The sequence below is a fragment of the Ovis aries genome, chromosome 25 (genome assembly GCF_016772045.2).
Source record: "Ovis aries strain OAR_USU_Benz2616 breed Rambouillet chromosome 25, ARS-UI_Ramb_v3.0, whole genome shotgun sequence".
In the NCBI taxonomy this organism is placed as follows: Eukaryota; Metazoa; Chordata; class Mammalia; order Artiodactyla; family Bovidae; genus Ovis; species Ovis aries.
The window spans coordinates 34046777-34073030 of NC_056078.1; the positions used below are offsets into that span (position 1 = coordinate 34046777).

The 26254-nt window shown below is 55.7% G+C and overlaps 1 protein-coding gene across 8 annotated transcripts in view; it reads left to right on the plus strand.

Moving 5' to 3' along the window:
• Positions 1-26254, plus strand: part of ZMIZ1 (zinc finger MIZ-type containing 1) — a 190026-nt gene that overhangs the window by 103745 nt on the left and 60027 nt on the right. Inside the window, exon 1 of one of the 8 annotated variants that reach the window (XM_042240845.2) lies at positions 1798-16832. The exons of 5 other annotated variants lie outside the window; for them this stretch is intronic. In XM_042240845.2, coding sequence (XP_042096779.1) covers positions 16622-16832 — 211 coding nt within the window. In that variant the 5' untranslated portion in view covers positions 1798-16621. Of the gene's footprint in view, positions 1-1797; positions 16833-17002; positions 17820-26254 lie in introns of those variants that run through there. 2 more of the 8 variants (XM_060406368.1, XM_042240847.2) reach the window with 2 other exon arrangements.

The window sequence follows — 26254 nt, forward strand, 5'->3', positions numbered from 1 at the left end:
ACTAAGTCATGTCCAACTCTTTTGCAACCCTATAGCCTATACCCCGCCAGGCTCTTCTGTCTGTGAGATTCCCCAGGCAAGCACTTTGGAGTGGGTTGCCATATCCTTCTCCAGGGAATCTTGGCCCAGGTGTAGAGCCTGCATCTCCTCCACTGAAGGCAGATTCTTTATCACTGAGCTACCAGGGAAACCCAGGTAGGTGGTTGGGATCCTATTAACTCAGTCCAAGAAATGGCCCCATCCTGAGGCTTCAGGACCAGAAGCCCACAGCTGTCTCCAAGACAGCAGAGGATCACATGGGGTTAAGACGGCATCTTCTTTTCCCCCAGAAGAGGAGGCTGGGCTCTAGTCGGGGAGGGAGACAGCCTGCTGAGTGGAGAGTAGAGAGCTGGCTGAGGCAGCCTAGATAGAGCCAGCAGCACCCTGTCTGTGCCTTGGCCTGGGGGGTTTGAGGGCCTCTGTCTCGCCAAGTCTCCCAGCAACCTTTCTCAAAAGTCTTTCAAGAAAGTGACATTTAAAGGACCACTTAATGGCCCAATGGTTAGGACTTGGCATTTCCACTGTAGGGAATAAGGGTTCGATCCCTGGTCAGGGAACTAAGATCCTATATGCTGTGCAGCATAGCCCTGCAAAAAAATAAAATTAAAATTAAAAAATAAAATACTGTTTCCCTGGTGGCTCAGATGGTAAAAAACCCACCTGCAATACGGGAGACCTAGGTTTAATCCCTGGCTCAGGAAGATACCTTGGACAAGGGAATGGCTGTCTACCCACTGCAGTATTCTTGCCTGGAGAATTCCACGGACAGAGGAGCCGGATGGGCTACAGTCCATGGAGTCGCAAAGAGTCAGACATGATTGAAGGACTAACATTTTCACTACGACTACTTATAGAGCTCTTGTTTCATGCCAGGCTCTATGCTGGGTATTTTATGAACATCAGCACTGATTCATCAGCACTGATGACAAACCAACCCATTTTATAGATCGGAAAACTAATGAACAGAGAAATCTATTCAGTTGCCCAAATACTTTTATGTAACAAGGCGAGGAATGAGTGGATAGATGGCACTCACCAGATAGATACTTGGACAGTTGAGACTAAAGAAAAGATGGAAAAAGGCAAGAGAATCAGGGTGATGACGTAGACCAGCCTGCCCCAACTCCAAGCCTCACTCCTTCTGTCCCTCCTTGGTTGTACCTTCTCTCTCATGGATCAGGCTCATTGTGAATGTCATGCTCGGCCTGTCCCCGGGACCATCTGGCAAGCAAGGACAGATGGAAAGACCCTGGTCAACAGACCCCCATCCTCTTGCCCCTCATAAGCTACCCAAATCACGTGCACAGCAGAGCAAGGGCTTAGGAGGAACCAGGCCTGGAAACTGTAGTCTTAGCCTGCAGGTTCCCAGCCTGGTCTCCACACTTTTAGTGGCCCTTGAGTCAGGTCCAGCCAGCTGCTGAAACATCACTGTCTCAGGACAAGCAGAGAAAAAGATCTAGAAACCACAGGCAGGGCAGTGTGGGACAGGGGTCCAAGCTCAGGTTTAAGGATCAAGCTGACCTGGGCTCAACTCAGCTCCATCACTTCCATGCCACATGTGACCCCAGCCATATCTCTCAGTCTCTCACAAAGCAAAAAGTACAAAGTACTTAACTCAAGCTGGCATCTCAGAAGGGCTTCGTGCATAACCATTTTGGTTATTAAGTCCTGCTTTACAGTACAGTCTCTAAAACCTACTTGCTGTGTGAGTGTATGCAAATCACCTCACTTTTCTAAGCTTGGGGTCCAAAAGATCTAGAATCCGGGTCTCCGGGCTGGAGCGGCAGCAATTCTGTTTCCTTGGCAACCCAGCTGCCTCTCAAGGGACCATCTGGATCACGTCACCCTGGCAAGGTGCTGCCCAGGCAACCAGGTGTTTGTGTTTTGCAGTGGAAGCTCTGCAAGGTGGTAATTCCTCTCACTGGGGACAGGGTGGTGGCCAGGCAGGTGGCTGGAAGGAATCATCGCTGCCTCAGTCCTGGTCCACAGAGAAACAGACTCCAGAGCTTGGGAACCCTAGCCAATGACTTTCCTTGAAGAGCTATTAACAGATGCTTCATTATATTCCTCCACACATTTTTCAGCTTGTTGAGGCTGGCCAGGTGGAAAACGCTGCCTGGGGCTGGACTCCTGTAGGGAATTCCAAAAGACCCAGTCTCACCTGTTTGGGATGAAAAGCCACTATTGTCTCTGGCAGGAAACAGGAATTACTAGTGGGAAAAATTAGGAGCCTGCCTTTGAAACAGGCACATAATTATAATAACAGCAGAAACTTGGGCGCAAAGGATAAACTGATTCACCCCTTCCACAGACGTGCATGGGCAACTATTATAGGCAGACTTCGTGACTGGCACTCAGGTAACGTTAGAGATTGTCTATATCCGTGAGAAGCTCACAGACCCGGACAGCTTAAGAAAAAAGGCGATGTCAACAGACCCACATCAGCCAAGGGAGAAGCTGAAGGGGAGGAGGGGTGATATGCAGAATCCCCTGGGGGCCGGCCACTTCCAGCAGCAAGCTCTCCCAACCCAGAGCTGCTAGAAAAACCAGGAACAGTTCAGGGACACCCCAGGCTCTGCCAGCACTTCACACAAGTGAGAGCCTTGACTTTTCCAACAGTCCATGAGGGAGAGCCCTGTCCCCTTTTACAGATGGGGAAAACTGAGGCTCAGGAAAGTGCAGTCCACACCTAGGTTCACACAGCTGGGGAGTAGGGAGCTGAGATCAGAACTGGATATGTGTCCACTGTGCATCCTCTCAGGGTGGTGGGGGAGGGGACCCCACTTTCCTGGTGAGCTGTCAGGAGCAGCTCCGTCACTTGGAAGCATGCAACTGCTCTCTCTGTGCCGAACGCAATAAAATAATCTTCCATCTCTGTCCTTCTGGCTCTTTCTCTTCTTCTCTCTCCCTCTACCCATGTTTCCCCCCACTTCACGCCCCCTCCCTCTCTCCTTCCCTCTTCCCTCCCTCTCTTTTCTTCTCTCTCCGTCATGGTCCTCCCCTCTCCTTTCCTCTCGCCTTCATTTCCTTTGTCTTTCCTTTCCCCTTGGGACCGCAGCTCCATGCACCATTGGTACCGCTGGCTGCAGCTCAGCTCTGCCAGGTGTCACCTGCAGCCTCTTGCTCCATCCTCAGGTTCACTGTCCTCGGGGGCACCACCCAGTCCACCCCCAGACTGCCCAGCCCTGGGACACACCCCCAGAAATAAATGCCTGCTGCTGCCTGGCGCTGTCCCCCTCCTGAGTACCCTCAGCCGAGGAAGTGACATAATTGAATGGTTTCCCATTTCCTCCAGGCTCCGTGTGGTCCCGAGCCCACTCTCAGATGTGCCGCCCAGATGTTTAGAATCACTGCCGCCCAATTAAGCGTCTGCCGGGAGGCCGGGAGGCAAGGGGCCCGCGTGTGTGTGAAGGGCCCACGTCTGTGCAGACGGGGACGGGAAGAGAGAAAATGGGAGCTCACCCTCCCCAGGCACAGACGGCGGGAAATTGGTTGCCATCGAGCTCCGTGGGGAAGCCAAGTGCTGGCGAGGCGCCCGCCCCGTGTGTGACTGTGAGCCGTGCCTCAGCATCTCTGGGGAGAGACCAGCCTACCCCCTGGGACAGGGCTTCTGCGTCTGGTTCTTTCCTCTCTACCCCGAATGGAGAGAGAACTGTGAGGGGAGAAAAACAGCAGAGGAGAAGGGCACCGCCCCTCTAGAGAAAGAGGACGGAGAGCGGAGAGGTGGCCCCTTCCATGGGGTCTCTTCCCTCCTAAGCGCTGCTGGTGCCCTAGTCTGGCCAAGGCTAGACGTCAGAGTTCAGGTCCCAGACCTCCTCCTGGTGCAGAAGGGGCTTCCTCAGCTTGGAAGATCCACATGTCCACAGAGGCAGGAGGTGATACCAAGAGCGATGGCATCAGGAAATGCAGGGTAACTCTGGGGGACCAGAGAGCCCAGCACCACCAGTGGGCAGCCGCGGCACGGGGGGCCACCTGAGGCCGGGTGAGACACATACCCACAACTGCCAGGGGTTCCGATGCCATGACAAATCTCCTGAGGCTTTAACGTTGTCATGCATCTCCTATTTAAGACCCAGTGCTGGCCAGTCTAGCTGTGCCTGAGGGCTGGCTCTCGGGTGGCCCGTGGAGGCTTGGAACTTAGACCATTCAGGACCAAGTGGGGATGGATTGATTGATGGCTGCTAGGAGGAGGGGTCTGTCTGTGGAGTCTATGGCACGGTGTCATCGTCACTGAGTACAGACCTCATACTATGTCCGCAGGGGAGGGCCGACAGTGAGGAGCACCTGAACGGGGTGGAGTTGGGCAACAGGACCTCTGAAGGGTAGAAATCACCCATGTGGCACATCTAGCCATGGAGGCAGGCCACCCTGGGTTTGCATCTTGTTCCCTGCTTTCAAGCTGTGTGACTTTGGGTAACTGACATAACCTTTCTGAGCCTTAGCAGTAGTATCAGGAAAAGGGATGATAGCCATACCTCCCTCCCAGTTGTCTGTGATGTCTGGGGTGTTGAGAATTAAATAGATGATGTGGCAGAAGCTGTGCCTTGCGCATAGTGAAGACTCAGTATCCATTTGCCATACATAGCCCAGTAACTGAGGCAAGACAGGTGGGTGGAGAGTACCGTCTCCCAAAAAATGAGCTGTGGGAGGAAGAAGGCTGGGTCGGGGAGGAGGATACTGTGTCCTGGAGAGGAAAGGGGAAGCAGGGGACAGTGCCCTTTTGGAGTACAGTGGGTATATAATAAGGATAAATAGTAAGTATCTCTAGTAGTATCGATTTAATTGCCGCTGATACTGTTGGATGTGATTGTCAGACTGCAGAGGGCCTTCCTGAATCACCTGGCCTATTTTTATCTGAGGGGAGACTGGCACAGAGACAGAGCAATCTCCCCAGCATCCCTGATTGTACCAGGCGCACGACCTGCCTGATAACAGCTGTTGTTGTTTAGTTGGTCAGTTGTGTCTGGCTCTTTTGTGACCCCATGGACTGTAGCCCACCAGGCTCCTCTGTCCATGGGACTGCCCAGGGAAGAATACCGGAATGGGTTGCCATTCCCTTCTCCAGCAGATCTTCCCAGCGTAGGAACTGAACCCACGTCTCCCGCATTGTCAGGTGGATTCTTTACCAGTAAGCCGCCAGGGAAGCCCCAGCCCGATACAGTGCTTAACGCTGATCTTCTTCCCATTACTAGCAGCAGCACTGTTACTCCCAGGACAGCTGCTCTTGCGGCTCTTGCTATTACTCGCACTAGCCTATTGCTTCTAGTACTACCATTATTTCACTACTACTATGAATCAATTAAGTGAAGTTTTATTGGGTTCTTACCGTGTTCCAGACGCTAGGCAAAATACTGCACAGACTTCCTCTCCTTTCATCTTTATAAAAACTTGAGAAGAAACTGAGACTCGGGTTAATTACTTGCTCAAGGCCACACAATTAGCAAGTGGCAGGGCTAGAATTAGACCCAGGCAGTCCCGCTCCTGCACACTTGGGTACCAGGTCAGACTGCCTTATAGAAAAAGGAGGGAGGCTTGATACCCCCGAGCCTGCATGAATGGAAGCCTGGATGCACCTGGGGAGTAGGGCTGCACGTGGATTAGCTCACTGGGCAGCTGCCTTTGTGGAGGGATCTAATAATCTCTCTCCTGCCTTGTTTCACAAGACCTGAAATTCCACTTTTCACATGATTTCCTTTGGATTAAATGACAGGTCCCTCTGTCAGTGAGCCTTGTTCAGTCTGTCATTTGATAAGAGCGTGGTGGGGGGTGGTAAGGCCAGGACCCAGACTCGGGCAGTCCGAGCTTCCTGTCCTAGCTGCTTGCAGGCTGGGCGACCCTGGGCCGGTCCCTTCATCTCCCATCTCCCAGTGGTGGGATGTCATATCTGAAGCTGCACCTGGGGCCTTTGCACATGCTGCATTTTGCCAGCTCAGGGCCCATCAGAGTGGCTCCTCTGTGCTTCCCTGTGACCCTGTGGGGCCCTGGTCATAGCCCCAGGCGCAGCACTCCTTGCAGATGAGGCCCCCACCCCCAAGGCCCAGGCCAGTGATGGCGAGAAACCAATAGACTGCATATAGAAAAAACCCCAGAATTTAGAGGCCGTCCATCCATTCATTCAGCAAACAGGCGTGGAGCACCCCTGTGTCCTGGACCTATGCCGAATGCCTAGATCGTGTGAGTAAGCCTTACCTTCTAGGCGCTCAGGGCTTGATAGAGAGGACAAACTTGGGATAAGCGCCCTCCAATGATGATATAATCGTTATGACCGGCTCTATTGGAGCCGGGGGGGCAGGGGGACTGAGCCTCGGAGCTTAGAGAAAGCTTTCTCAAGGAAATGATCCTCGCAGAAAGGCTCCCAGGAGAAAGTCTGCCCAAAGAGGACAGGGAAAGGCATTTCAGGGAGAGGAAACAGCATGTGCAAAGGCCCTGGGTGCCGAAGGAATATGGCTGCAACTGTTCTCTCTGCTTCTTCTGACTTTGTGCAAGATGCTTCTCTCTGAGCCTCAGTTTCCTCACCTGTAGAATGAGAACCGTTGCCCCCTGCTTTCCAGGGTTCCAGGCAACTGAGAGCTTAAAGGATATGAGGGCACAGGTGCTGGCACTGCCCCCCTAAATGCCTAGGGAACCTGCAGGCTGCCTCGTGGCTCCTGGCTTCCAGTCACCCCCGACACTGGAGGCTTCTGTCGGTACTGGTTGTTCCTCCGCACAATTAGGTAATGAGGCCAAATTCAGTTACACACCATGCTCCCAGGTCTGTCTGAAGCCCAAGGTGGGCGTGGGCTCCCTTTGCTGGGGTGGGGGAGGGGACAGCAGAAGTCCTGCTCTTAGAGTTGTGCTTTCCTACCATGCATCCCAAACCACTGCCTGCACCCAGATGTGGAAACTGAGGCAGGCAAGAGGCTCAGCTGCTTAGCCCCAAATCTCAGGGCTGATTTTTTTCCTCCTCAACAGCCCCAACCCAAGCTGAGGGCCCATGGCTTGTCCCACACCTCAGTTCATCACAGGGGTCCTAGCTCCTCTTCCCCTGGACAAGACCCCCCACGTCAATATTCAGATTCCCTGCCACCCTTGGATTGTGGCAGTTTCTCCTCACAGCTACATACTGGTACCAGCCACTCTTCAACACTTTGATTGGCGTATGAATTCAGAGGGGGAACACACCTCCAGCAAAGCTGGATGAACCAGGGTTTGTAAATGTCTTTGAGGCACCTGCTGGAGGCATCCAGACAGGAGCAACCCTGGTTGAGGCTAGCACACGGGTGCTCTCAGAGACCATGCGTAAGGGCCTTGAGTGCCAATTTAAGGCGTTCAAATTTGAACTTGATCCTGACAGCCCTGGGGAGCCAGGGAAGGTTTTAGACAGAGAGTGATGTGGTCACATTTGCTTTTGAGAAGGCCCAGGGTAGAGAAGGGACCTAGACCAGAGGCAGGAAACCAGGTTGGAGGCTGTTCTCCCAGTCAAGAAACTACAGAGGTGCAATTGTGACGTATGCAGAAAGAAAGGGATGGATGGGGACTTTCCAGATATGCCCGCCCTGGCTGCCTACAGGTTGGCCCTGGGAAGCTCATTTGGTGATACAGTGGCTCAGTGGTTAAAGAATCCGCCTGCCAATGCAGGAGATACCGGTTGGATTCCTGGGTCAGAAAGATCCTTTGGAGGAGGAAATGACAACCCACTCTGGTATTCTTGCCTGGTGAAGCCCACAGACAGAGATGCCCGGTGGGCTGCAGTCTGTGGTGTCGCAAAAGAGTCAGCCACACCTGAGCACGCACGCGCAGTTGCGCCATGGTTGCCTCGCGAGCTCTTGCTTCTGAAGATGACGCACAGTGCTTTTCAGGGTGGGCAAAGTCTTAACTTCGAATTCATTTAATTCTAAAATGAGAATGGTTGTATGGGGGTGTTTATCTCTCATAGCAAACTCCTCGCAGAACAATTATGGCATGCAGAAAATTAAAAAGAAATTAAAGAATAGCTGAAATCTAACTTTCATGGGAGAATAACTTGATGATAACCATTATTCAACAAATACTTGTTAAGCACCTACTATGTGCCGAGTATGAGCCACTAGGAATTCAGCAGTGATCAAAACACAAAATTTGTGTCCTCATGGAACTCACAGTTTACCAAAACTGATGTATTTATATTTACTTGGAATCATCTCTAGATTACTTATAAAGCCTAGTACAATGCAAAAGCTAAGTAAATCATTATAAATATAGTGTAAATGCTATGTTAATAGTTGCCAACATGTAGTGAGTTCAAGTTTTGCCTTTTGGAACTTTTTGCAAAGAATTTTTTTCAAAATATTTTTGATGCACAGTTGCTTGAATCCACAGATGCAGGGTCCATGGTTATGGAGGGCAGACTGTATAATCGTAAGCATCTTGCTTGGCCTGCTCCACCCTTTACAGGAAATCAGTGGGGGTCAGATCGATAGTGCCACTGCTTGAGGCTTCCCAGCAGAACTGGGGAGACAAGTGCCCCCAGCAGAAATGCCCGGCATCTGCACTAGATGTCTTCACTGAGTGGAGAAGCTGTGGCCAGAGAGACATACTGACCTGCCCTTGGTCACACAGCACACCCCCAGGCCTCTCTCCCGGGCAGCATCTGTCTCAGTGTGGGACTTGGCTTCTGGGCTGAGGGGTGTGCTGTTCCCACCCGCTGAGTTCAGCTCTGCGGATCCTGATTTCAACATCAGGCCTCCCACTCCTTGCCTTGCCCTGGCGGCCACTTTGGATTTCCCCCAGACATTCCTGTGTGGCCTGTCTGCTCACGTCCAGAGACCCCGGGGGTGGGGGACACCTGGGACCACACTGCAGGAGTGAGGGAATTCACTGGGTCCCCTGGGCTGCCATGAGCAGGGAGCATGGGGCTGGAGAGGAGCAGGCACCTGGGGGGCTGTTCTCTCCCATGGGACTGTCAGGAGAGGAGGGTGGGCAGAGCACCAGAGGACGCAGGGTTCCTGGTGAGATTTAATGGGCTTAGGAAGTTCATAAAACTGCTGTACTGCTGCCCAAGATGTACTGAGGTGCTTGGGCATGCTTCTCAAGCACCCTCCTCTCTTCTTACCTATCACAGCACCCCAGAACCAAGAGGGCCTCAGAAACCATAAGCCTACCATTGCGGGAATCCCCTCTACAACTGTCCATCCTCAGCTTACACACCTTGGATGACAAGGTGCTCACTGCCACCATGGGCAACCCTGTCAGGAGCTCCCTCCTTCTTTTGAGCCCAAGCCTAGCTTCTTTTGATGCCCCCATCTATCTTCCTGGTGCATGTGACCCCCCCCCCCGCCGCCCCCACTGTGGATGAGAAAAGGACAAAGGTTCAGGGTCTGGCCCCCAACCTCCCTGTGAGGAGGGGGAAGAACAGAGTTGGGCAGGCCATCCCCATCTGAATCCCAGCTCATAGAAAGAGACAGTGAATGGCCAAGAGCCCTTTAGAGTGGGAAGTCCTCATGTGTCTAGGACTTTACAATTTGCAGAACACACCCTTGACATTGCTGTTGGTGGAAACACGACACCGGGTGAGGTGGCTTGGGGCTCTGGAATAAGCCAGAAGCCCTGGATTTAGTCTTAGTTCTACCACTAACTGGCTGTGTGACTGGAGGAAGCCCTGGTCCCTCTCTGAGCCTCAGTTTCCTCATCTGAAAATTAAGACTAGGCTCTCTTCACTCCAGTGCTAAATGAGTTGGTGGCTCCAAACACGCAAGCAGAGGCTCTGTAGGGAAAGGCGCTGCATGTAACAGGCTGTGCAGGTTGCCGGGCACCCTGGGGTCAAGTGGTTGCTGGGGCAGCCTGATTCAGCCTTGCCGGCCCCCACCCGCCCCAGCCTTGAGTCAGAGTGTCCGGACCGAAATGCTTCCACGATCTGAGCTCCATTTCTTCCTCCACAGAGTGGAGGATAGCACCCTCCTGGTGCTTGTGCAAGCCTTTGTCTAGGGAGCATCAGAAGTGAAGTTGGCCGCCCCAGCCCAGACAGGGAGGTATGTCGCCTAGCTGGGCAGGCAGAGAGACCAACAGCTACAGCAGGAAGGGAAATTGCCTTTCTAACTGCAGGGAGCTCATGTCAGTCCAACTGGGGGGCTGTCCGGAAGCCCCCCTGTCAAAGCTGTGTCCAGGGAGAAGCAATAAAACCCCAAGAGTGCTGAGGCACGGACATTCGAGCTGCCTTGGCCCTCCCATCCCTTCAAAGGCGACTCCAAAAATCAATGGGAAGAGATTCATTAGGGGCCTGGGTGGCGAGCTCCTCACCACCTCTGGCAGCCCCTTTGCTGACCTGAGCTTCCTGTCTGCACAGGCAGCTTCCACTGAGAACATCCCACGTTCTTGCAGACAGCACGTTGGAGACGCAGTCTCTGAGCAGCATCAGAGAGCAGAAGCAGGGCACCCCAGACCCTACTGTTCTTTGCTTCATTCTTTTATTCATTCAGGTAGCTGGTCTGTACTTCATTCACACAGCAGATATCAAGCATCTGCTTGGCAGAGTTTAGATCCTATCGCTAAAACATGTACGAAACAGACAAAAGTCGCTGTTGACAGGGAGCGTGACTTCTAACAAGGGAGACGGGGTACCAAGAGAAATAATTGGAATAATTGATCATCAGCTAAGGAGGACCCTAAGCCAGGGAGGCGTGGTAGCCACTGAGGAGGGCCTGCAGCTTTGAGCCGAGTGGCTGAGCAAGGCTTCCTGAGACTCGGGTGTCCCCTGGGTGGAGGCCTGCGGGAGGTGGGAAGTGAGTCTGGCCACCTGGAAAAGAGTGCTGGGGGCGCCTGCAGTCTGAAGTCAGGGAGACTGGAAGGAAATGAGGTCGGGAGGCGACAGGGACCCGGTCAGTCAGAGTCCTGTGGGGCATCATAAAGACGTGAAATTTTGCAGCTGACTGAGGGGAGCGGTTTAAGAAGAGGGATGACGAGCTGTGAACTCAGGTTTCGGTAGCGTCGCCGTGCTCATCAGGCTGTGGAGACGCCCTGAGAAAGTAGCCCAGGAGCAGCCTACACAACAAGGGCTGTCTTGTCTCGCGGCTCTGGAGGCCGGAAGTCTGAGATCCACGTGTTGCGGTGGCAGGGCTGTGTTCCCTCAGAAGGCACGAGGGAAGGACCTCTGCCAGGCTTCTCTCTCTAGGTCTCTGGTACTTTCCTGGCTCCTGAGATCAGAACTCCAGTCCTCACAGGGCACTTTCCCTGGCTGCATGTCTGTCTCTGTGTCCCAATTTTTACTTTTTATCAAAACACCAGCCATATGGGGTTAGCTGCTGTCAGTCACTAAGGCGTGTCTGACTCCTTGCGACCCCATGGACTGTAGCCCACCAGACTCCTCTGTCCATGGAATTTTCCAGGCAAGCATACTGGAGTGGGTTGCCATTTCCTTCTCTAGGGGATCTTCCCAACCCAGGGATCGAACCCACGTCTCCTTCCTTGGCAGACGGACTCTTTACCACTGAGCCACCTGGGAAGCCCTGTGACATTAGGGTCCACCCTAATGAACTCATTTTAACTCCATCATCTGTTGTCCTGTTTCCAGAAAAGGTCATATTCACAGGAACTGGGGGTTAGCACTTCAGCGTCTTTTGGGGATGCGGGGACCCACAGGCCTGTGGCCTCTCAGCCTCTTGAGAATGATCGCTGTTATCTCTTTGGCCCTCCCCGGCACCTGGTATTTGCTGGCCTTGCTCCTATTTTACAAAGGAGGAGGCGGAGGTCCAAGGAAGCCAAAGAGACTTGTCCAAGGCCATCAGCCAGTCAGTGCTTGTTTCTTAAGCCTCGGCCTCCAAATCCAGGCACACTCCTCCCTCCACAACTCCTCAGCTAGCAGAGACATGGTCAGCGCCTTCCGGTCTTTGCTGAAACCCCTCCGAACTCTCTGTGTAGCTGACAGGCTGTGGACATCCCCATGACATGGGCAGACAGCCTGGGTGTGGCTGCCTTCCCAGCTGTGTGGGTGGAGGGGCAGGCAGCAGCTCTTAAAGACAGAAGCCACCTGAGGGCCCCTTTCAGGCCTGGTTTCTGGGTTCCTGCCTCCATCCTCTCTCCTCCTCCAGTCTGACAGGAGGCTTTCCTGGATCCCCGATAACCTCACGACCATGGGGCTTCTCAGAGGTACCCATCGAGTGTGGGGCAGGGGTTGGTTTTGTTTTCTTAACAAAATGATTGTAAGATTTGGGCTGATGCCAAATACAGACTGCTGGGATGCAGCCTGAGTCGGGGATGAGGGCCCCAGTGTGGAACACACCCAGGAAGGGTGGGGAGCAGTGACAAGAGGTTCAGAGCCAGGGAAGCCTCATCCTCCACTGTTACCCCCACCCCCCTTCAGGTGGAGCCCTGGACAAGCCAGAATGCAGGCTGGATGGTTAAATCGCACAGAGGCTAAATAGGAAAAAAGACATACAAAGAAAGTAGACATTTCCATATATGTAATATGGTGTGCTGGAAAGAATATGAGTCAGGGAGACACAACTCGTATCACAGTTCCAACTCACTGTGTGACTTTGATGATCACTCTCTGGAGTCCCATCTTGGGAATACAATCTGAAGGTTACTGGTGCAGACTTTATAGCCAGATGGCTGGTTAGTTTGAATCCTTCTGCCAGTTGTCTAACCCTCTCTGTGCCTCACTATTCTCCTCTGCAGTGCGGAATTAATCGTACTTCATCAGAGAGGCTTTGGGTGAGGATGGCATGTTGGTTCTTGGCAAATGCCTAAAACTGTGCCTGGCACTAGCAGATACTGTGTCTCCGGTATCCTGTGTCTCAGGAGCTCTGTATGACTGTGGACAGAGGAGAGGCCTGGAGCCAGCTTGGGACTCTCAGCTGGGTGTCCCCAGTGGGACTGTGCCCTCCTGGTGTCCCTATGTGTGGGTAGGGGCCCCAGGGCCGGCTGAGACTCCTGCACTGGCTGGCTGGGAGCTGAACCTCAGCTGGGCCTTCCTTCTTTGAGATTGTACATCCAGAATCAAGAAGGCTGCCCAGGGTGAAGGAGAGAGGGAAAGAGGCAGAGGGAACAGGTTTAGTGAAGGACACGGGAGTTTGTGTCTTGACCCCTCAGAGGTAGGCAGAAGCCCCAGGAGAAGGTCCCTGAAGGCAGAGTCCCTGAATCAACTCACGCCCAGTGCAGCTGCTTGAGTCTTCCTGGGGCAACTGAGCTGGCAGTGAGACAAATCCCCCATGGCCAGCTATCCCCCATATGTGTGTGTGCCTTTTCTGAACCCACTCCATGCCCCGCACGCCCCTCCATGCACCCCGAGAAGGCCCAGTTGTGTGGAGACAGATGGCCAAGCAGCTCCCAAGGCCTGGGCTCATGCCTACCACACTCCCATGGACACCACCCTGGGCCTCCTTGTCTATTTCACTCTCCTTGCTGAGTGCTGGTGGAGAAGGCAATGGCAACCCATGCCAGTACTCTTGCCTGGAAAATGCCATGGACTGAGGAGCCTGGAAGGCTGCAGTCCATGGGGTCGCGAATAGTCAGACATGACTGAAGCGACTTAGCAGCAGCAGCAGCAGCTGAGTGCTGGAGCCTGCATGGATGACATCCTTGAGTCACTGGGATCCTTGTTGAAACCTGCTAAATCAGCAACCCCTTCTTGAGGAACACCTGGCTTGGGGTTACTCTGGGGTTCACTGTTCTGCTTCTCAGTCTCAGTTGGAGGGAACTGGGGCTTTGTATGCCCCTAGCCACCTCCACCTCCCCCCGCAAAGCCTTGCAGAGGAGGTGCCCCTGCCTTGGGCCTGGGAACCACCTTTCCACTCATGGGGGACCTACATCCAGTGGCTTTGCTCTTTCATACTCATTGGCCTGGGCTGGAACAGGATCCAGGAGCCCATCCCTCTGGAGGTGAGCTGGAGAGGCCTGGAGGAAGCTCCTTCTGCACCCCAGACTCCACCATAGAGTCACCCTGCCTGGCCTGGGTGGTCCTGTGGAGGTGGGTTCCACAAGACAGGCTCCCCGGCTGAGGGAAACGCCCTCCCTCCCGCGCCCTCCAGTGCAAGCCACGGCTGCCTTCCCGGCTGCAGTGCTGTGATTTATTGGCAACTCCTCCTCGCCAGGACCCATGGCAGGAGGAGTTCAAACACCCGCAAGAAAAGCCACCAGCTATTGATCCCCGAATCGGGCTTCCCAAGCGCTCCCGGGCATTCATCAAGGAGCCTCGGCGCTGGGGCCGCAGCTCTCCCTTTCTTCTTCTTTTCTTCTGCCTCCCAAGTCATTCCCCCAGGCTGTGCCCCCCTCACCGAGGTTACTCGAAGAGCTCGCCCAGTGGCTGCGTGCAGAGGTGGAGAGCGCCTTTGTCTGCTGCCTCTTTCCTGGAGATCCTTATCAAGGCAGGCGCCCGGGGGTGGAGCGGGCCACTTTGGACCTTGGGCTTTTAAGAAGATCTTTGGAAGTTAGAGAAGTAGAGTTGGAATGTAGAATAAGTAGGGGGATGCCTTTCTGAACCAGGAACTGGTCGGAGTATCCATGTTTCTCTAGGCTCTGGGCTGTAGTATTAAGAGCTTGCTAACCAAGTGGGGCTGGAATGGGACCAAGCAGGTCTTGAAATTAGCATGTGAAAACCCTAGCTTTGGCCTGGAGGCCTTCTGTCGGGGCTGGTGAACGGATTGTTGAAAACAATTTGTTTTCCTAATTACATAAATCTGCTAGCAGAGAGTATTTACCTTTTTGTTTCTCTCTCTCTCTCACCTGGGGAAAGTCTGTTGGTCCCAGGCCTGTGAAGTTTAAATAAGCATATCAATACTCTTCTCTCACCCTACCCTGGGGCTCCTTCAAGAATAGGTTCTGGGGAGAGCTGAGATGGGGGAGGGGAAGGGGTGGGACTGTTGCCCAGGCTGGGCCTCCAGGTCTGTATTCCTCAGGTACTCCTCTGCTCAGTTCCAGTCCAAATTCTGGTTCAACCTACAGGTGTGGTTTTTCTGAATTCAGTGCCTAGAGCCACATAGGTACCGATGTATACAGAGTATTTCAAGAATGAATCCGGAAGTTCCAAACATTAGGGTCCTTGGTGGCTCTGCAGGCAGTAAGGATCAGGCAAATATTGTGAACTATCATTGCACAGAACTTCTGGGGGGAAAGAATCCAGAAGACGGGTGTTCCGGGTATTTGAGGTCTTGGTGACTTGGGTTCTGTATCATCGAGGTTTGAGCCCTGACATCCTGTTAAAACCAGATTTGTGTTAGAAAACGGGTCTTAGAGACGTCCATTTCAATGTTTTCTTCTGGGAAAATGGACCAAATTGTCGTGCCTCCTCTGCTTCTGGGTGTCACTGGCTGAGCACTGGGCTCTGGATAGGAGTCTGTGCTCTATGGGATCTGTAAAGCGAACTGCACCAACCAAAGAGAAAAATGGGAAGGTTTTCACTGGTCATAAGGCTCTTCCCTCACGGGCTCTCAAACCCCTTTGTGGCTGCTTGGGAAGGCAGGTCCTCCAACGGATGTCTCAGTGAATGAATGACTGTCCCTAAAGAAGCCATTGTAACTCAGGATGAGGGGAGGCTCCTCCGAGGATGGGAGACTGAGCAAAGCCTGCAATTTGGACAGAGCAGGAAAGTCCTTACGCTGGCTTCCCCCCGGGTTGGCCCTGCAGGAAGGTAATGCCAATTAATCTCTCTTGCAGGAAGCTAGTTCTTGTCCAAAGGCAGCAAGTTATGAAGTATGAATTAATCCATTTAACCAGCCCCTCGGAGGGAAAGCCCATGACAACTGCATTTCCAAATGCCATCTCTGAAAGTGATATTTCAAGTGGCAGTGGGTGGGATTAGAGCCTGCTAACGATTTATGTCAAACAGGGAGCAAGAACATAATTTCTAGATAAGTGATTTGTTTCAGGCACTTCCAGGGCTGGCAGTAGGACAGACGGGAAGGTTTCCGGGCCAGGCAGAGCTCAGACTGAAAATCGGGGGCTGGTACTGGGGAATGAAGGAAGGAGAACAGGAGAAGCTAAGTCAACGGCTAGCAGACTTGGTCAATTTCCCATGATCGCAAGGAGAGCAGTGCAGGGAAGTCTCATACAGAGGGGATTTTTCAAGACAATTCTGGCTGCCTTTCATTAGAGTGAAAGATGGGGCCCCACTTACCTTCCTAATTGTTTGGGCAGTTAGGTCGCCATTCAAGAAACTTTCACTGCGAGAGGGCGGGGCTGGGGGAAAGGGGCTTAAAATAAAGTTTGTCCCAAAGAGGATCGTGATGATGGGAAGTGCCCGCGAAAGAAGAAGGAGCGAAGAATCCTTTGGGGTGGCAGGGCGGCAGCTTGGTTTCCAAGGGTGTCTGCTCAGCTCAGCGCCAGGAGCCTTTGCGACAGACAGGCTGGAAGGAAGAGGCCGCGGCCAGCGCAGGATGCAGTGTCAGAAGGCAGCAGCTCCCGGGGCGGGGCAGGGCCGCGCGCAGCCGCCACCCCCGGCTTCCCTGCCGCTGGTTCCAGGGCACAGGGACTCCCCGAAGTCAGCGAGCCGGAGCGTACGTGCGCCCGCTCACCCTGCTTCGGGGAATCCCAGGGGTGTCAGGGGCCTCTGTGCAGGGGAAGATGCCAGACCGCCTGCCTTCTCCGCCCCTTAGCCCGTTCCGAAAATCCTTTAAACCAGGTCACAATCCGGATGCCCCAGTCCCGCCCCGCCCCCTCTCCTCCCCCGGGGCCGAGGCCGCCTCCAGGCCTGCTCCCTCCTCCGCCCCCACCCGGCCTTGGACCCTTATTAGCAAGACCACTTGGGAGGATTCTCCTGGGGGGGCAGGAGACACCCGAAGTCACCCACTGCCTGTGCCTTCCCGGCGGCCCCCTTGGGCGGCAGCGTTCCGGGAGACCCACTGGTACAAGTGTTGCTTCCAATTAATTGCCTGGGCGGGGGAGGGAAGGGGGCCTGTCGCCGCCCCCGCCCGGAGGCTGGAGCGCCGCTCGTCGGGTCGTGCGTTCGCTCAGCGGCGGCGTGCACCAGCACCACCCCTGCGTGCAAGTTTGAAATGTGAGCTGCCTCGGATTCATACTCGCTCGCGCTCCCTCGCAGCAAAGTGGCTGGGCTGACGGTCTGCGCGCGCGAGTGAGTGCGGGCGGCGGGCTGCGGGGCGGGGGTGCGGACGGCGAGACTAGCGGGGCGGGGAGGGCGCGCGCGAGCCAGGGCTCCCTGGAGACGCCGAGGCAGGTCTGCTAGCCTTTCATCTTCCTCCCGCGCTCCTCCTCCTCCCTCCCCTCCCCCAGCCGCGGCGCGCCCGGCCTCCCCGGAGCCCCCAGCCCCACGCGGACGCAAGCAGGGTGGGTGGTCGCGCCGGCGGGGTGCGGGAGCGCCGCGCAGGGCGCGGGGCCGTGGGAAGTTTCGCCGGCGCGCCCTGTGCGCCCCCGCCCCCGCGCGCCCCCGGCCCATCCCCGTCCCCGGAGGGCTGTCGCTTGCGCCCGGGCGCGCGGCTGGCTGCCTCCTCGGCGGCGGCGGCCCCATTAGCAGAGCCTCCGACTGTGATTGGCTTCGCCCGGGAAGCTGGAGACGGGCGATGAATAATTGATGTGTGCGGTGCGGTAGCCGGACGGCGGCGGCGGTGGCGGGCAGCAGCGAGCGGGAGCGCGGGAGCCGGAGCGCCCTCGGAGCGGGCAGCGCGGAGCGAGCGGGCGCCGGAGCCGCCCGGGCCCCCGCGCCGCCGCCGCCGCCCCGGCGCGGAGCGGGGATGCAGGCGGCGCCCGCTGCCTGCACGCAGCCTTTGTTCCACGCCGGCTGAACCCTGCCCAGAGTCGCTCGCTGCGGCCGCCCCCGGCCGGGGCCCAGCCCGCTGCGGGCGCCAGGGCGGGATCGCGGCCGGTGCAACTTCCAGGTAAGTGCGGGACTGGAGGGTCGGCGCCAGGGCGCCCGCGGGTCGGGCCGGGCTCCCTCCGGGAGCGGGGGTGAGTGTGCGTGCCTGTGTGTGACAGAGAAGGGCCGGTGCATTGTGGGTAGCGCCGTGTGCTGCACGGTGTCAGCCCGAGGCTTGGCGGCGAGAGTGGCACCGGCGTGCACCGGGCCGTTTTGTGCGCTCATACAGGCGGCCCTCGTTCTCTCTGGGCCCCGGGGCCAGGTTGCTTCCCCTTCCACCACCGCCACCACTCCCGAAGGTGAAGTGTTGGCTCTCCAGCAGACATTTTACAAGGCTGCGTCCTCAATTGGCTGCTTCTATTGCAAAAATCTGAATGGGCCAGGAAGCCTTCCGCGGAGGCAGCGGCCCAGGGTCCTTAACTTCAAGCTGCTCCTTTGTCAGGATGCAGCTCTGATGCTGACAGCGCCCAGAGACCCCGATGGGCACTGGTGGTGCCACCGTTGCTGCAGGGTGCCCTTCCGAGAGGTGGTGGGTGCAGAACATACTTCTGACAAATGTTTGCTGGGAGGCGGGCTGGAGGAGGAGAGATGGGTTTGCACCAGAGAGCAGGAAGGGGCCTTTCTGTGGTGCCTGACACCAGGCTGTGAAGATCTCATTTAAGACCTTGGAGAGAGGGTTTCTCAGAGGACTGCCTGGGCTGAAGGTCTGTCTCTGTGGTCAGGAGCACGTGGTTTTGGTGTTGGGGAAATCTTACAAACCTTGGCGCCTGGTGCACTAGATAAGCCTCTATTCTTGAGTCCAACTGAAAGCTGGCTTGGGTGGTACTAGGAGAGATCAGGCTGACTTTCCCTGTCTTTCCCGCCCTTTGCACCACAGATGGGCTCCAGGAGACCATCACTTTCAGGATGGAGACCTAGGTTCCCTACTCTTGACCATCAGGCTGGACTGGCAGATGGTTGCTAGGCATGGCTGGAAACTGCTTCCGCAGGAAGGTCTTATGAGGCAGCTGGCAAGGAGTTGGCACCAGAGAGCTTCTTAATGGCCCATCCTTGAGAGTGGGCCAGAAATCCAACTGGGGAGGGAGTTGGAGTGGGCAGGGTGATGGCTCCCTGAGATCAGGGTGACCCCAGATGGTGTACAGGGACTCAGCCCCTTCCAGTTCTGAGGCTCTGGGCTGGAAGGTCATCTCCCATCTGCTGCAGAGTAGAAAGCCCTATCCCACGACCAGGGCTGTAGGGAGGTGAGCCTTGAAGTCCACGTGGCTACTAGTAAGCCTGTTCCCCTTTTTTGTGTGTATTAACCAGGCGGTGACTACCCCCACCGCTAGCAGGATTCAAGTCCCCTCCTGAGCTATTTTTACCCTGAACTTCCTTAGTGAGAAACCACGAAACAGTGATGCTTTGGTGAGAATCTGGGTCTTTACCGGAAGCAGCAGCCTGCACAGAGTTTGAGACTTGCTTCACTCTGCCGTCTCTGCTCCCCTGCACAGCCACCTCCTCAGCAAGAGCCCCTTTACCTCTTGCTCTCTGTCTCACCTCCTGGTTCTTACCACAGCCTGTGTGCTCAGGGACTCGGGAGCCCCGTTTCAGATGGAAAAACTGATGTCCCTGAGACCACCCAGTAGGGGACAGAGGAAGCCAGTCTTCACTGTGACCGGAGGGTGGCCTTGACTGTGAGCTCCTTGAAGGCAGGAGCCATATGTTACTCATCATAGTATAGCCTGGTGCCAGCCACCGGGCCTGGCAGGTGGTGAGCACTCAGTGACTCCCGAGGGAGTGCATGAGCAGAAAGCTGGTCGTGTGCTGCTTTCCTCTGTTGGAGTGGGGAGGTGATGGAGAGATTGAAAGTGTGCTTCTGGTTGTAAGTCAGTGTTGGCTGAGCACTGAATCATCAGGCCAAGCTCAGTCCCCGGAACTCGAAGATGAGTTCCAGATCTGCTGTTAGCCAGTCAGACTGAAAGCTCCCACAGATGTTCAACCAGAACCCTACCTGGGAGCTTTCTGGGTCACACCCCAGGGAATGAGGATGACAGAGCTCTGTTTAGAACCGCACTGTGGAGTATGGTAGCTACTAACCACATGTGGCTGTTTGTACACTTAACTACAAGCTTAGTTTCTCATCTGTACCAGCCACATTTCAAATGGCCAATAGCCACATGTGGCTAGTGGCTACCAGACTGGACAGGTCAGACCATAGAATATTTCCAATGGGGCCGAAAGTCCCACTGGATATCTCTGGCCTGGAAGGATGGAGATTTAGGACAGAAGTGAGGTGAGGATGTTAGACAGTGTGACAGTGCAGGAGGAGGCCGCAGGATGCAGGGACCTTCCATTTTCCGACAGCCTCCCAGTAAGGGGAGCATAGACAAGCCAGGTGCTCCCACTTGGCATGGGAGAAGGCCGAGATTCAGTTCTGCCCAAGGTCACCTAGTGAGTGGCATGAGCCCCAGGTCTCCAACTCCTCCGCCAGAGCACTCCCACCCAGCAGAGGTCAGCCAGGGGTCACGGGTGGGCAATGGTCCCCGGAGCAGCCTCAGACCTCCCCAAGGACTGTCTTGGTGCCCGGTAGGCGTCAGTCTTTGTGAAGTCATCCATCGATCGGGCGGGAGAGCCAGCTCAGCCTCACGTCCCCAGGAACAGAGAGTTCTCTTCTGGCAGAGCTGGAAGGAAAGGGAGACAGGCTCTCCAGGCGAGGGAGGTGTTTACCTTGATGGATGCGGCTTTGGTCCCAAGGGAGAGGCGGCTCTTCTCCACAGGGGAGGACCCCATCAGCGGGCCTGTGGCCAGGTTCATTAGCTCCACCCCAGACAGAGATGTGCAGGCCCCAGCCAGGGCTGGAAAGGAGAAGGATTGGGGGCCATCTGGCTGGCACAGGATGCCCTTTGCTCCTATCCTGCAAGGGCCTGCTGCCCCTCATATCATGGGGCATTTGAGGTTCCACCCTTTCCTTCGCTTTCCCTGAAGCCTCAGCTGCAGGAAGAAACTCTCCCAGGGCCCAGCAGAGTGGCAGCAGCCTCTCAAGGGAGCCTGCTCTGGGAAAAACAAGGCCCCTACCCTCCAAGCATTTGCAGCCTCTCCAGGATCTCCTGGGCCAGAGGGGTAAAGGGACTTCCTGCCCCCAGGTCACATGGCAGGGCAGGCTAGTGACGGAGCTAATGTCCATTCATGGCCACTGCAAATCCCTGTCTGCCATTTTGAACTTGAAGTTTATCTGAGATTTCATTGTGCCTTGCTTCACTTTCCTCCTCCAGCCCTGTTAGATCTCTGGCCTTGTCCTGAGGTGTCCACCTCCTGTGAACAGCAGGCCTCACTGTAGCCTCCGGCTCCCCTGGGGCCTGAGCTGGCTGAAGGAGGAAGTTTCAGTCCCCTCTGCCAGGGACCCCAGCACGCCCAAAAGAGGTTCCTCAAGGCCCATCCAGAGGAGCTTGAGAGATGAGAGGAGCGCTGAGGAAAATCCCAGGCTCCCAGTCCCCTTGAGTGAGGTGGGGGTGGTGTTCAAGGCCTCTGCTTACTGTGCCTTTCCCTGGAGCTGAGGCGGGTCACCTGGGGATGCTCACACGCTCTTGGTCCCCAGTACCTGATGTGCTGTGTGCCCTTCACACCTGACCGGCAGCCAGGCCCTGCCTCGGGCACCCAGAGCGTCAGGCTGGGCTGGCCAGTAGCCTCAGACATGACACAGATTCCTGCTTGGAGCCTCGAGATCCTTTTGGGTTTTCTGACTACCCCTTGGGGCAAAGGCAGGCCCTCCAAATTCCTGGACTGGGGCTGTAGTCGGTTCTTCGTGCGTATTTGGTGAATGAAGGTCAGGACTTTGGGCAGGACACCCACATTCCCTGAAGTTGCGACTCCCCAGTCACCCTGAAGATTCGGTAGCTCTAGGGTACATCCCAGCCTCTGTGATCTGGCTTTGGTTCAGATAATTCCCATACCATTGGTGGCAGCATGGCTCCAGGGCCTAGCGTTCAAGTGATAACATCTAGGATCTGGTGCCAAATTAGTGTGACCTTTGGCAAGTCACTTCCCCTCTGGGGGCCTGTGTTCTCCTCTTTGTACTGAGAACATTGCCCTGTGTCTCAGCTCTAAATGGTAGACTCCAATCCAAGAGTTAAATTACTGGAGTCTTGAGCTAGAACGGACAGGAGAGTGATGAAGGCTTGGTCCTGCCTCTGGGCACTACCTACCCCCAGCATCTGATGGTGCAGCGGGTGATAGAAAGGGATGCAGGATGAGGAAAACTGAATGAACAGAGTCTTATGTTCCACGCTCTCGGAGCTGGAGAAGGAGGAAGGGAAAGTGGTGGCTTTGGGACTGGGATAGCCTGAAACTTCCCAGGCGGTCCTTGAATTTGGAAATGGGTAGAATTTGGTGTCTTGGGTGAGAAAGGGAATCAATATCAGCTGGGACACCTCGGGAGGTGGTTCCTCCAGGTGAAGCAACAGAGACGAGCACAGGAAGTGGAGCCATTGCTGAAACAGGTCTTATCCCAGGAGCACAGGTCTGATCCCTGGGGGAGGGGAGAGCCAGGGAGGATCCAGGGAGACCTGTGGGACTCCAAGGGCTTCCGGGAGCAGGCATGCTGCTGGCTTGAGGCAGGAATCCGTGCAGGGAAGTGGGAGAGCCCTGCGAGGTCGGAGCTCTGCTGCGGGAATGTCCCTGCCTCTGCTGACGCAATGGAAAGCCTGTCGTGTTGCAGGGTTCCTGTTCTGCGGTCGCCCGTTGTGGGGGGCCACGGCAGCCAGCTCTTCTGAGGAGCTCCGGGAACTTGGTGGAACTTGTCCAGGCCTCCCCTCTGCTCTCTCGTGGAAAAAAAAGAGAGAACCTTGTTTGTGGAATCTGCCCCTAGTCCCTGGGGGGTTACAGCCACGCCCTGGGAGGGTTTAAATCTCTGTGGGCGGTTTCAGGCTGGGACTGGAGGGGACAGGTGACAGGGGACAGCCTCTAAACTGGCTTCCCACCCTCTCAGTGCCCCCTCTGGGCAGAGCCTGAGGCAGCTGGTGATTGATGGGCACCCTGCCCACCTCCCAGGAGTGTGATCTGTTGAGCAGATTCATGGCCGTGCACGGAAGCCTTAGCAGCATCTGGTTCAGACCCTATGTGTGGGAGGAAGGCTGTGGAAAATGGGGGGCCACATTTCAGAGGGGAGGGCAGAAAAGCCCAGGGGAGAGCCCTTCTTTCTACCTCTCCACCATGTCGCTTCCAGGCCCACCTGGACAGGACAGGACAGAGCCTGTCTGCTGGTGGTTTATTTCGTGTCTTTGTTCATCTTGGACCCTTGTCCACCAGGTGTCATCCCCCCTGGAAAGCGTGTTTGCTGCTTGGGCATGTCTGACTTTGTGACCCCACGGACTGTAGCCCGCCAGGCTCCTCTGTCCATAGAATTTTCCAGGCAAGAGCACTGGAGCGGGTTGCCGTTTCCTTCTCCAGGGGATCTTCCCAATCCAGGGATCAAACCCAGGTCTCCTGCACTGCAGGTGGATTCTTTACCCATGGAGCCACCCCATCCCCACTAGCTTGTACGTTGTAGACAGGCCATCCATGACTTGTATCAGTGCTGGGTACTCAATATATGTCTCCTAAATGACCAGCCCAGGCTTAGGTGGGTCGCAGCGAAGGCAGTCACCCAGGAAGAAAAGGAGAGTTCCAAGCTCTCAAGCCAGCTCTGGCCTCCCAAGGTGACCCTGTGAGGTGCGGGAGCCATCCTCTTTCTCGGGGATCCCGCCTGTAGGAAGAATCACTGGGTTTACTGTGCTGTCTGATAGAAAGGCCACTAGCCACAGGTGGCTATTTAAGTATATGTTGGATAAAATTAAATGAAATTCAGTGTTCAGGCCCTCAGTCACACAAGTCATATTCAAGTTATCAGTAGCCCCATGGGGCTGGTGGCTAACATGTTGGGCAGCAGTGGCTGGACATTTCCATCATCACAGAAGATTCTGTTGGACAGGCTGGAGGGTGTCTAAGGGGCCTTGTAGCTCTGTCATTGTGGATCTATTCGGAGGCTGGGTCCCAGGGCCTCGGCCTGCCTCCTGCTAGGAGCTGCCAGGCCTCCCTCCGTGCACAGGGCCCTGGACTTTCCCCGCTGTTCTTTCTGTGAATCACCAGGCCCTGCAGGACTTCCCTGTTTCACCCCACCCCCACCCCGGGCTCTTCAGTGAGGCCTCCCAGCGTCCTTCCCAAGACAGCATCAGGGGAGTAATTATGAAACCCACATCTGTCATTTACTGGGTGACTTTGGGCAAGTCACTTAACTTCTCCAAGTCTCTGTCTCCTAAATTAATAAAATAGAGCTGCCCGTGCCCGCAGGCTTGCGGCAGGAAGTAGATGAGAAGGGGCTTCGGGCGGTTAGTGTCTGGCACATAATAATTGCTCAGTGAGTGGCAACTCTCATTACTATCACATTTTGACTTAATACCCTCGAGGCGTATGATCAGCTTCCAGAGGAACTGGGCTTAGGGTTTCTCTTGAGTTCTCCAGCCCAAGAGCCTGGGTCACACCACACCTCAGGCCTTGTTCCCTTGTCTGAGAGGTGCTCCCTGAACTGTGTGTTGAGACCAGAGACCCAGCCATGCAGGGCGGAGGGTGGGCTGTCCACGGGCTCCTGCCCCCCTCCCGTGTGGCCACTGTAACAGGGGAGCCCCAGGGGTGCCCGTGTGCCAGCCACTCATTCTGTCCTGAGAAGTGCCTGGGCTGCTCTGTAGGGAGCTGTCTGTGTCCTAGCCCTGGAAGAAGGGCAGGGTGGGCGGGGGGAGCCCAACATAGGTGCCCACTTTCATTCTCTCTTGGGAAAGGAGCTGTACGCTACATTTTGGACTCCTGAAGCCCTCTAGGCGGCTTGTCCAAGAATGTCTCCCTTCTGAGGTCTATGGATAGATTGTTGGGGTCCGTGAGCCCCCAGCCTGTGTGGAGTGCATTTGCTAGGCAGAGAGTCTATGAGCTGCATTGTGTGGAGGTGGCTTCAGGGGCCAGCAGCCCGGCAGGAGGTGGACTGGCAGGATAAGGCCCGCGGGTCCAGGCCCAGCTTCCAGCTGTCTCGAGGGCTCCTGGAAGGACACTCAGTGAAAAGAAATCCTCAGAGTTGGGGGAGGTCCCAGGAGCCAGTGAGCTGATTTGTCTCACACCTTAGGGCTTGACAACATCTGGGTGCTGGGTGCTGGACTCGAAGGCTGGATAGCATCCGGCCCAGCCTCGGAGTCTGAGGCAGCTACAGTCTCAGGGATCAGGCTTCATGCACCCGGGGCTGCAGGGCCAGGTCATGTGGCTTCCTAGGGATGTGTCTCCTTGGGGAGAGTTTTTAGAGGAGGTGAGGGCTGGGTATTCCCAGAGAAGTGAGTGTGGAGAGGCGTTCCGGGTGGGGAGGGTATGGTCCTCCCATGGCTCCCCGCTATTAGGGACTGGAGGCCCCACGCCTCGAGGCCACCCCCCGCCCTGACATCCTTGTCCACCTGCATCTCTCCCCCTTCTCTCCTGTTTGTTCCACACAAGGTCCTCTAACCCTCTCTAAGCCTCAGTTTCCTCATCTGTAAAATGGGGAAATAGCCTCCATCTCATCAGGTTGTGGGAAGATTAAAGAGTATATTTTAGCTGCAGCGTGGAACACAGCACTGGGACCTGCTCAGCCCTGAGCAGGCATCAGCTGTCCTTGCTGCTCCGTTGTGGGTTTCCTTGTGCTTTGCTGGGCCCATTCCTCTGGGGACACATCCTCCTGCTCCACTGCCTCATAATCCTCCATCATAGCCCAAGTGTGTCCACATGTTTCCCCATCTCACCTGCACCCGCACAGGGGTGCCTCTCCTCCCACACCAGCCCTGAACTGGCATACATGCAGAATGCCCACCTCCCTACCCCCAGCCTGAGAAATCCTGGCGCCAACAGCCACCCAGCCTTCCCTGCACCCTCTCCTTGGTCCCCGGCATAGGCCTCCCTCACTGTTTGCTGAGAGAAGCTTGCAGCTTCAACCCTCACGTGTGTCCACTTTTCATTTGCCAACATCAGGTCCCCAAAGTTCCTGGGCAGTTCTGGAAGGCCCTGGGTCGGGGGAGGACAGACACTACTGTCCTGAGGGGGCTCAGGGCAGTAGCACCCAAAGCAGAGGAAACCCCCCACCCCCACCTTATTGGACCCAGGGCAGCCTTGCCACTGAGTCTCTAGTGACTTCTGCCCCAGGGAGACAGCGCAGCCCGTGGAGCGGGGCGCTCAGAGGTCAGCAACAGGACAGGAAGGCGAGCAAGGGCCAAGGAGGGGCTTCCTGTTTGGAGCACAGGCCCTGGCTCCTGCCGTCCAGGCCACTACGAGCGTTGAAACAGAAATGGGTCCTCCGCTCTCCGCACGCCCCTGCCCCAAGGCGCCGCTGAGCAGAAGAGAGATCATCGCCACCCATCCTCCCTCCTGACCCCACCCTGCACCCTGGGAGCAGTCCCCACAGCCCACCCACCTCCCTGGAATTAAGCCTCCAAGCAT